Raw genomic sequence first — 12,296 nt, 5'->3', positions numbered from 1 at the left:
GACGAAAGCGAGGCCAGGGGGAATCAGACTCATTTCATGGAATCGGCTCTTTTGAACAGATCTTTGCAACGAACCGTTTAAATAAATAAATAAATCACTGATTCTTTTGCGTCAATGCTAGTTACGTCACCACGTGTCCCTGAGATCCTGGCATTACATTTCAAATGCTCATTATGAAACTATATGTTGGCACATGTTTCTGTTTATTGGTATTTCTTTATGAATGAAGTTATAGGTAGGCTATAGGGTTGTATATTGTAATTTATCCCATTTGCTACAACTCTTATATGAATCTAAATGTAGGCTAATGCGGATTAAATTAGGCTATACAATCACAATTTCTCATGTTTTTGTGCAAGTATTAACCAACTCCTTTTCGTATGCGTGTTGATAAATCTGTCATATAATCAAGACGTCAACATATTTCCAGTGTGTTTTGTAATATTCCTGCCTGCTAATCGGTTCACTCCAAAGCTCATTACGAGTCGCATGTCTCGGTTCAATGGTTTAGTTAGTAAGTCGTTGACTCGAGATTCAGATTCTTACTGATTCAGTCCGGCATGCGAATTGTATACAAACGAATCGTCGAGTCCTGTTTAACGAACCGATTCAATCGAGATTCGACTCAAAAGAACGACTCCGACTTCACCAGGGCTGAGCTTGAGCTCTCAATCAAATCCCAGAGACGAGGACGGAGTAGGAAGCTCTGCGGAGACATGTAAGATGGCAGAGCTGCAGATGTTACTAGAGGAAGAAATTCCAGCCGGTAAACTTGCTCTCGTGGAGAGTTACCAGAACCTTACGAGGGTCGCGGACTACTGTGAGAACAATTATGTTCAGGTAAGCGCGCGCGTGTTTCTCTGTTATAGGCTGCTCGCTGATCTCCAACACTGCTGTGGGGATCGGACAGGAAATCTGGTTGTAAAATGGAAAAGCAGGGACGAACCGCTTGCGGGAGAACATTTAGAGCACATTAAGGGCCATCTTTTAAAAAGCTTGATCTTATTTAAGTGCTTTGTAGATCAGATTTGTAATCGTGTACGGGATTTGTGTCGTTTACATTGAGGGTGTGTCTAGATACTGTTTAACTTGGACAAATGAAGTTTGCTCATATCCACCAGAATTGTCTCAAACTTCAAAAGGAGGATGTGAGATTTGTCTTGTCTTTAGAACGACACATTTATTTAGCCTATTTTGACGATAGACTGCAATTAGATATGAAACACGTTCAACTCATTGTGTTTTCATAAACTTATCGTGTCAAATGGGAACATGAGAGATCATAGAGTCGAGCTAGTCATGTTTTATAGATCATTGTTTCTCGTATCTCATCAAATCTGCTTCCTCAAAGTGAGGAAGGGATTTTTTTTCTGGTGAATCTCTAAAATCACATTGCTTATTCAAATTTGAGACATAGAACTGCTAAAAATATAATTTATCATTTAACATCAACTGTTAGCCTAGTATTTAAATAAAGCCTTTTTATATTGGTAATCATTCATTTGATATAAAAAAATATCTTATTAAACAAAAAAAACATTTAATATTATTGTTTATTTTTGTAATATTAATATTTGGTCCTCATTGGGTTTAAATAATTTATTTTAATTGCATTCATATAATAAGTATGTATAAGTGTATATAATTACGTTGAATATATTAGTATACATAATGTATTTTAATTTAACTATTTTATTAGAATAATTATTTTTATTAAACTAAGAAATATTTACGTTTTATTATATATATATATATATATATATATATATATATATATATAAATATTTTTTATTATTATTAAACAATGAATGGGTGAAAAAAACAATCAAAAAGAGAACGATTTATGATTTCTTTAAATATTCATTAGTATACATAATTTATTTTGTTCATACTATTTACATAATTTTATTAGACTCATAAATTATATATATATATATATATATATATATATATATATATATATATATAATATATATTTTTTAATGTAAGTAAAACTATAACCGTGTGAAAAAGCTTAAATCAGAAAGAGAAGGAATTATGTATTTGTGATCGGGCCAATGCTTTGTTTATTGAGCGTTTATCCGAATGACTGGAATTTTTCGAAGTGTTCAACGGCGGTTAATGATCCTCCTCTGTCAAGAGAGTTCAGTGCACTCTTGATTTACAGCCTGTGAGAAACATTTAGAAAAAGTGACAGTCCGTAATCATTTGCATCAGATGTTTGCAAACAGTGTCACGTTTAACCCCTGCCTTTCTAACCAATAGCCTATTTCTCTGGAGATACAAAAACACCTATTAGAAGTGTCTAAGACACATGTGAGATCTACTGCACCAAAGCGGCGTAATCAAGATGTTTATCAAGGTTTAATTGCAGAAAAAGTTGCTCGACAGGTAGTGCCGCATTTAATGTAAAAGCTGCCCGTCAGGTTTGATGTAAAATGGCAACCCTATTCCCCCGCATGACCGAGCACGCTTCGAGTCGCACCGATACTACAGAAGAAGATGACTCAGATGGGAAACCAATCACTGGGTCTAGTGTTCAAGTCCCGGCTTGACAGTCCGGCCTGCAGGCTACCATGTGTCTTTCTCTTCTTCCTCTACATCAATGAAGACACTTCCTGTGAATGACTGTCTCTGCGGTGATGCAGCAGCAGATGGTGGGAGTGGGTCTTTATATCCAGGACAGCCACTGCCCCACTTTCTCATGTTCTCTCTGTGTGTGTGTGTGTGTGAGAGAGAGAGAGAGAGAGGCATGTGAAGCATGTAAGGAGTGTCGTGAAGTCGATCGTCTCCTCCAGGGCCAGGGCAGGTCGCGCTGCTGTTTTATAGCCTGCATGTGGAAATGTTGATCTTCCTCTGTCTGGATTAAATCGGAGATGACATCCAGAAACCTTGTGTTTTACCCAAAATCCAACGATTGTGTCATAGAAACAGTTGATTTACTCATCATCATGCTGTTCCAAACCCTCATGACTTTCTTTTTAAAGTGGAACATGAAAAGAGAAGTTTAGCAGAATGTTTTTTTTAATGAAAGTAGACCGTGACCAATGGCGGTAAACTCTAAAAAGCACCATATGCTGTTTTGCTCATGTCAAAACGACAAAAAAATAGAGCATAAATAGGGATCGCGATTGTTCTGCATGGACCAGGGTTGACGGTTCGGCACATGTGATACTCAGATTAATAGCTAAGTAAGTTTAACCATAATAGAGTGAAAGTTTATAATTTGCACGTTGAATTTTCAACTTGAAAATGTACACATTTACTCGATTTTACGCATACACATCTGTATATATTATCGTGAACACAGTCGGTTATGTCTTAAGTGAATGTAAACAGTTGAGAAAGAAATCGGATGTGGATCATTATGAATCTGTTCATTGGGTCTTAAAGTGACAGCTGCCTATAAAATCTGTTGTCGATGTCATTAATGTTAATCAAACAACAAAACGCATCTTTATCAAAGATGAATCTATATTTAATTTATATAGTGGACAATATAGTGTTATTTTACATTTAATGATTACATTTGTCTTTAATAATGTTTAGTTATTAAAAGCTAGATTTTTGCTGTGGTATTGAAGTACTTAAAGTTGGCTAAGTAATAAATGAAAAGAAAAGTTAGTAAATTAAACCCCCCCCCCCCCTTTTTTTTTCTTTTCTTTTTTTTTTCTGATCCGATCCGGGACTCAAAACCGTAATATGATCTGGACCGTGAGCTAAGTGATCCATCGCACCACCACTACCATAAAAGTACAAAGTAATCCAATCAAGTGCTTTAGTAGAAGTTAAACTACTTTAAAGTGCCTCTATTATGTGTTTTGGATATTACCTTGCATGTAGTGTGTAATATAGCTGTTTGTGAATGTAAAAATTGTCTCCCAGAAGAAAGAACCGACTCTGAACTTCTTGAAACGAGTTGTCAATAACTCCAGTTTTACTTCCTGCTCAAACTTGCATAGGTTTGTAACGAAATTGCATGCCAGCCTATTGTCTTCTTCATCCTTCATTGGCTGCACACGAATCATGTCTACTTTCCCCCGCCCTCGAACACTGTAGAGAGTATGTACTCCTTTTCAATTAGACTTTTTAAAATCTTTCTATGTACTTGTACATTGTACCGATCGTTGTACCATATTATTCTAGAAAGCACTAGTCAATTACTTGTCATGCACTGTCAAAGCATTAGTGTTGTCAAAAATATCGATATTTCGATAAATATCGATACTGAAATATCTGAACGGTACCAATACTAATTTCCCGAAGTATCGATACTAGCCGAGCGGTCACTTTCACTTCTCTCCAAAGGCGCGTTGACAAACACCACACGTGACGCACTCGTCTCATTCGCTCTGTTAAATAGCAAGTGAAGTGAATGGAAAGATGGCGAGGGCGGCGCCCCCGCGACCGGCTGTGGTTGATTGATAAAGAACACCGCGAGCGGGCATGTCGGAGTCGGAGAATAGCGTGGACACGCGCTACACACCGCGAGCGGGCATGTCGGAGAATAGCGCGGACACGCGCTTCACACCGCGAGCGGGTATGTCAGAGAATAGCGCGGACACGCGCTTCACACTGCGAGCGGGTATGTCAGAGAATAGCGCAGACACGCGCTTCACACTGCGAGCGGGCTGCGGGCACCCAAAAGATTGTTTGACAATCAATAATTCCTCACATCACTCATTTTTTTAAATTATTTTATAGGTGAAAACAGACTTAAGGAACAGGCTCCAGGGGTACCATTTAGCAAGCATAGGCTACGCTCAGCATCAGGTGTGTTTGTTGTTTGGACAGACCTTTCCCCACTGCTAAAAAAATCCTAAATGAAACACTGTAACTCTTCTCATTTTAACTTTTCTGAAACATAAACCTAGACGGCCTAGTATTGTTGTTGAAATGAGTCTGTGTTGTCTCGTTTTTGCACGGTAATTCTTAAAGTTAACATAATCTGACTGAGGAATCAGTAAATATTTTAACTGTGGTCAAATGTAAATTAACTTGTGCCTATTTAACTTTATTCAGAAAATTATTATTTAATTCTGCAATTTGCCTTCATTAGCGATTATCATCAATTTGATTACACAGATATTAATTAAACTAAACAGCTAGACAATGGCATCTCTGAATTCAATAATGAAATGCCTTTAACTGAAAATTTAATGTTTAATCTTATTATTATACATTACTGACACTCTATCCTTCAATTTGATACTGTTACGTGCTTTTTTGTTACAGTAGGCTATATTTTAATCTTTGATAACAGTAGGTTATACAAATACAACGGGTAATGTTACCCCTGGTCCAATTAAAAAATATTAACAAGAACTCAGGACATTTTTGTTCATGTAAAATATACCTCATTGTCATGTTCTAGACTTGTTATATTTAGCTTTAAATAAAAAAAATATCCCCTTAATATAGTGGCAGTTTTTCTCTCTGTGGTATCGAAAATGGTATCGAATATCGATATTTTTCAAGGTATCGTATCGAAGTTAGAAATTCTAGTATCGTGACAACACTACAAAGCATTAAACTTTAATATACTAAACATTTTAGTAAAATATCCCTTCAAGTTACCGATAACACAAGCAAGTGAATAACAAAATGTTAGTTTTATATAATTTGAAACTGCAGCAGGAAAATGTATGGGCATTAATTTGTGTATTTTAACGTTATATTGTATATCGTTTTTCCATAAATTAGCCTACCCCTTGTCGACGATGATATGCAAATGACATTCAATGGATTTCAACTGTTTACTTTTTTACAGAAGATACTAAAATGACTTCAATTTGGTATTAAATTTGAACTTGAAATTGCAATGTTTTGCAGCATCAGCCACATGCATATTCCAAGCTCAGAAGATCTCCTGGTTCTGGGCTTATTTGTGATTCAGACAGGAAGACTGTATTTCAAGTCTTCTGAAACCATACATGGTTTTCTGTAGCATACAGACTGAAATTACTCAAACAAATTAAGTAGTTATACGTTGAATTGTGCGCCTGTCCCAATGTCATTGTATAGAAATGAGCAGAAACAAAGTCAGGATTTGGAACGACATGAGGGTGATCAAATGATGACAACTATTTTATTTATTTCAACTGTTCCATTGAGACTTACATTTAAGCATTATTGGAGACGCAAGTTGCATTGCTTCACGCATGCATTTGATTCAAGTAAAATCTCTGGTGTTTAATGTTTTGTATAATGTGTTTGAAATACCCCAGAGCCCAGTTTGCATGTTTGGCCCAGCAACAGTTCCTCTTTTGGAATGCAAGACGGCGTGCTTCTGTAACCTCTGTGGACAGGTTGACTTCTGACAAGGATGCATTAATGAACACACACCACCTGGCTTGAACAGGTGGTGGACCTCCACTGCTATGCGCACAAATATGAAATTGATACACAAGTTAAGTTTAGTAAAGCAAGTGCTCTGGTGCTAAAATGTATTGATGTTTGTTCCAGCAGTCATTTTTAGTTTTTCCGTCTCCTGGCTGGTTTTCTGTTGAGTTTAGCTGGGCCAGCTCTGGCACTTGTTAGCAGTCTCTCAGCGTTCTGCCCTACATGACTCGAGCACTGTCTTCAGCAAACCAAGTGCACTGCAGCAGACTTGGGTTTTCTATATAATAGGACAAGTGTGAAGATTGCTGCCCACTTGTTCCAGCATGGCTTCTCTGTGGAGGATGTTGGTATTGTGTACAGAACAATAAGTCTGATTTTAGTGTGATATAAAAGGCCTACAGCAGAACTTGTGAAAAGACAGAGACACTGAAAAATGTAGCACTAGTCTAGATATAAAAAAAATCAAGGAAATCTGTATTCGACATAAAGTATGTGATTGAGCTCTCTGTGTAGAAGTCACCATCATGATGCTAGGGTGTTTCGAGTGATGCCGTTGCTATGGAAATTGTAGAATTAAGCCCAGCGTATACGTCAGTTTGGACGCAAACACGTAGCACATGTAAACTGTACACCTCATTGTTTTTTTGTTCATTTTCTTCCGTTTATATATACATATACATGATGCATGTGCGAGCTAAGAATAGTGAGTATGGACAGTGTTGGGGTAGTTACTCAAAAAAAGTAACTAGTTACTAGTTACTAGTTACTTCTGTAAATTGTAATGAGATTACTTTACTAGTTACTGCATTTGAAAAGTAACTTCACTACTTATTACTTTACTTTCCCGTTTCTTAATTTACCGTGTAGATACATGGACAAACATCATAGCCCTATCATCATTTAGCCTGCATGTCCGCATAGTGTTTATAAATGTAGCCGATAAAAATGGCATGTAAAACCATATAAAATAACTATCCCTGTCTGCACAAAGAAATATGCCTCACTGTAAAATCTACAAACAACAGGATTATGTCCGTGGTGGTAGACACATGATCAGGGCTGGACAGAGATAAACATTGTATTTTATTTTGACGGAAACTGCAAAACTGAAACTTTCTTCTCCATCTGTATTTTGACCATAGACCGTATATAAGAGATTTTGACAGATACACTGACACTGCACGCTCGCTCAAAGCCCAAGGGGGGAGGCATTTAAAGATGTGATTGGGCCAGTCCAGTGTCAATCAAGAAAATAACCAATGGGCCAATCTACGTGTTTCATGGGCCGGTCTGTCAGAAAAAAAACTAATGCTGACTTTTTTTAACCAATGCATTACACCAGCACTTACCCAGCGCCGCCAATTAAGCAAAACAAAACGAATGGGCCGCCGATGTACGAGTTTTATGAGCCGTTAAGACAAACGAACAAAAAAGTTTTAGATGCATCGGATCGGCCCAAAAAGCCGTGAATCTCCCGGTAGTCCCGATGTCCAGTACTTGCCTGCCAGGGCATAGAGTGAATTTCTGGCAAATATTTTTGTCCTTTCGAGCAATAAACTGAAAGTAATGTGAATATCGCCACTGGCCGAAACTCGCGTCTCCGTCTCCATCTCCATTCCTCTCTGTCCTTCGCACCAGCAGCTACGTCACTCAAATCGATCTCTATGGCAACGGTGCCCAGGCAAGCACACACACACAGGCGTGCACGCAGCACTTCGACAGATCAGAGCTTTACTGTACGTTCACACCGCCGCCGGCGAGAGCGGCAAAATTCGCTCTCGCCGCCCTGCCATTGACGCCGTGAGATTCGGGGACTCTCTGACGCTCTGACGTATATTTTAGAATGCGTGATTTTTTAAAAACTTTATTTAAAGGAGCCGCAAAGCAAATAAGAACTGAACATAAATCAGTATCCTATTTTGTGCATTCTGGCCACACGTAGGGTATAAATTAACCTATTAAAATATTTTAAATGTGAAAGTAACAAAACACCAACAATTTCAGACACCTTTTACATTCGTCGTTCTTTTTATTAATGTCCCTGTATGTAAACAGGGACACGTCGTACAATAACGGGAAACCCGCAACAGAAATGATTAACTTTTCCTCCATTTGGCTTAGGAACTAATGTCGTCGGAACCTAAGTTTACAGGATTGTGTTCTCTGGTATCCTCTCAGGCGGAGGACTTCTACATTCCGATTGGTTGCCGCTGGTTGCCGCCGAACCGCGTCATAGCTTATTACCATAAAGTTGACTTGATTTCAACTCTTCTCGCCGCTCTCGCCGTCCAAGACGCGCCGCGCCGCTCTCGCCGGAGCTCGCCGCCGGCTCTCATTGAAAATGAATGGCTTCCGGCCACTTTGACGCTCTCGCCGCGTGCGGTGTGAACGCACAGTTACACACATGAAAACACGGCTTGGGTAACGCAGGAAAGCGCGTTCCTATAGTCTAGTAAAGTAGTATAGTTACTGATATTTTTAGTGTAATGCGTTACTTTACTTCGTTACCCAAAAAAGTAATATCGTTACTGTAATCCGTTATTTTGTAACTCGTTACCCCCAACACTGAGTATGGATAGGATAAAGAGTGAGTAGGATAAAAGTCTGGATGTGCGTGGGTGTACAGTACAAGCATACTATGCTGAAATTTTAGTCGGGCTAAAGATTAGTCGACCAAAGATTTTCCTAGTCGACTGTTTTACCAATATCACTACTAATTTAGGACTGAAATCATGGATAGAACCCGTATCCTTTCAGTGATACGAGTGTGAATAAAATGATCGATAGGCGAGACCACGCGTGCAATGCTAGCGGGCTAACGTTAAGGATAGTTATGGAAGTTCGGAAAGTTGGATATAATTAGCGATATCAAAGCAATCCGATTGTTTTTTATAAAGAGTAGTATCGGAAATATGTTCACACGCTGGAAAAATAGAAAATGCTCGTTTATAAGTGAGTGTAAAGAAGAAAATCAAGGATTTATGAATCAATTCGATGGAGCTCCAACAAAAACAACGCGCTCAGTCGCGACGCATGCGCAGAAAAACGCCAGAGAATGTCGGGCATGGAACATAATGTGTTAGTGATCCTGCGCAACTTCGCTTTTTTGTCTGCATTTAGTCGACTATAAGGGGGCAGCCCCATAAACCATCAAGTATACATTGGGCTTATATTAATAAAAAAAAAAATAATTATTATATTTTTGTGAAGAATATAGCCTTTAAAGCTGATATGTCAATCAAAAATAAAATAAAACAAGTGCTGTTGTTATGAGGTTGCTAGGCTGTTATTGGTATTTTACTGGCCCAAGTCTTTCATACTCTGCTCCTCATTTGAATCCCGCTTTCTATGTAAATCTATTGGATTTTTATCCCACCAATTTGTTTTTTTCTCACAATAATAGAAAACACTAGTAATAAAATGGAAGAAGAAAAAAACTTTTTTTTCAATAAGTGTTCAACTACTGAAGCATGACTAATCAGTTTGCAGAATAGATAGTGACCTGGATTCTTTTTCATACTTGACCACTTTGGCCGCCGTGGTTTTTAAATCATTTCCTCCAGACAGAGAACATTCAGAATTCTCAGATAAAAGTTTTAAAATAGAACCAGACTGAGGTTATGTGTGTTTTAGCTTTTCTAATCTAGCTGTTTGTCCCGTGGCCTTCATAGGTGTGGCTTGCTTCTCTTCGATGAGTCAGTGAGTCTGGATAAGGGTGTTGCCATCATGGGCTCTGTCATTCTCAGCCATCATATTCTTGATTAGCCAGACCACCGCTAACTTTGACTGTTTTTGACTTTTTAACATTGCACCAACATTAAGTACAATAAACTTTCCTTTCGAGACCGACCGACCGAGTGAGTCAGATGTTGAGTCCGTAACCCCTCTGATGGATTTAGTGAGTTCATTCAGTGAAGGATATCTCAGAATTATTCAAATTGGGTACTCTTGAGTTTGATTATTGAGTGATTTTATTAAAAACGACTTGTTTTTCAGGGCCACTTGATTGACAAGTTTGTTTTGTAAAGATATTCAGGCATTTAAATGTGTTTTAAGCATCCAACTACTTTCTGGGGCCACTGTATGTTTAAATTGTGCCTGGGTGTCATTGAGGGTCGCCATGGAAATGGACACAATAACCCCCCAGATGTCTCGGTTTACGCAATCGAGGTCAGAGGCTAGTGCAGTTATCATGCGAGAGACGAGACGGCTAGCTCAGCTCCGGCTAACATATGTCCTGGAAAGTGGCGTTAGCATTGCTCATGCCAGTACCTAGATTACGCCACAAGACCATAATCCTTTTCTCGCTGGCATCCTCTTGCAAAACCACATCAGTAAATCCTACAAATACTCATTATTTTTCCTGGAGGAGATCCTAGGCTGTCCCTTAAGCCGGGCAGTTTGCGAACCAGCATGCACTTGGGTGGGAGGCGCTCTAAAATGCCCCTTCCTGTGATCAGACATGGCGATTACAGTGGCCGTAACAGATTAAAGAGCCTGTAATTACAACCCGGCTCCTTTGGCCTTGACTTCCATCTGTTCTTTTGCTTGAAAGAATTGACACAAAGGACACACACTTTGAACTCTTTTTTTGAACTCTTTGAGTATGAGCTACATATTCTCCTCTAACTTGAGACATTAAAGCCTGATGTATCAAATACGGCTAATTAAAATAAAATCATGAATCACAAAAAAAAAATTATATATATATATAATGGGCCAAGCCAAAGAAGGCAACATATTTAGTGTACTTATAATGGTCTTAACCATTTTAATCACAAATCACTGGTCAGGAAATTAGCTAGATTTGCACAAATACTGTAGATAAAGTAACTTAGGCAGGATCATCTTGTTGAAAAATAACATCTGATAATTCCTCTTTAGATAACTTTTCAATTGTGAGAAGCAAGCTATTCTGCAATATTCTCCTGCACTCCAAAGCATTACATGACTTTTCACAGTACAGTAGCTCACCAATACCAGCAGCAGCTAAAAGGCTCTCCACATAGCCGTGTTTCCACTGTCGGGGCAAAAGCGAGTGTGCTTGAAGTGCGTGCCTGGGACTGTCGAGTTTCCTCTATCCCTTTTCGGGGCTTGATCAGGGCTTCCTCGGGGCCAACGGCCAGGGGTTTTAGGCCTGCCGAATACCTTGGTCCAAAACGGGCTTGAGGAGAATCCCTCTGTTGCCTTGACTGAAAGGATAACCGCATAGTGAGACGGGACATCGCTCAAACCTCCTCAGATCGCATCATTTCCATAAATGGACAATTAATAAAAATGCTCACTCTTTCTAAAGAAATGTGTGGTAAACATGATATTTTATCAACATTTTTCTACATGTGTAAGCCTTTTGGACTTAAAAGAGTTGTTTTGTGCATTCTTGCAAATAATTGGACGCAGGGGCATGTTCGCTTTTTTGGAGAAATGGTAAATCCCAGTTAGATTCAGCATGATTGCTGTACACTTCCTTGACAAATTAATAAATCACTGTCAGAGTAAAACATTTTTATTGTAAAACATTGGTCAAATATTGATGCTTGATTCTTAAGTCTTTAATTAACCTAAAGACTAAACGTTTATGCAACTTGTTTCATTGTGATTCATCACTCCCACAACTTCCCATATTCTGCCAAAAAGTGTGTGTGTGTGTGTGTGTGTAACCGTTGAATAAACGGTTTAATTTTGAAAGATTACATTTTTATGACATTTATATAATGTGTTGTCAGGCTTAAGAAGATTTTCTTGAATCGACCAACTTTTTTCATTTACTTTCGTTGTGCAAAGGAGCAGCGTGGACATTCATCATAACATTTTCTTTTCTTTCTTCATGGTGAAAAAAAAAGTAATACAGGCTTGAGTAAATGATGATGCAATATTCATTTTAGTATAAACTAAGCCTGTGACAAGGCTAGTTCACACTGCCTTAATGAATACCAAATTGGTTGAGTCAGTGC

General features: G+C 38.4%; 1 protein-coding gene across 11 annotated transcripts in view; it reads left to right on the top strand.

Annotated features, from left to right (window-relative positions):
* Nucleotides 1-141: 141 nt before the first annotated feature.
* abi1a (abl-interactor 1a) overlaps nt 142-12,296 on the top strand; it is a 55,721-nt gene continuing 43,566 nt past the window's right edge. For 2 of the 11 annotated variants that reach the window (XM_079601233.1, XM_079601229.1), the window contains exon 1: nt 635-840. In XM_079601233.1, the coding sequence (XP_079457359.1) occupies nt 724-840 (117 nt within the window). In that variant the 5' untranslated portion in view covers nt 635-723. Of the gene's footprint in view, nt 841-12,296 lie in introns of all 11 variants that reach the window. The other 9 variants (XM_079601235.1, XM_079601232.1, XM_079601239.1 and 6 more) reach the window with 9 other exon arrangements.

The sequence above is a fragment of the Phoxinus phoxinus genome (assembly GCF_949152265.1).
Source record: "Phoxinus phoxinus genome assembly, chromosome: 24".
In the NCBI taxonomy this organism is placed as follows: domain Eukaryota; kingdom Metazoa; phylum Chordata; class Actinopteri; order Cypriniformes; family Leuciscidae; genus Phoxinus; species Phoxinus phoxinus.
The sequence above is the reverse complement of the archived record's forward strand: the minus strand, read 5'-3'. Positions and strand labels throughout refer to the sequence as shown.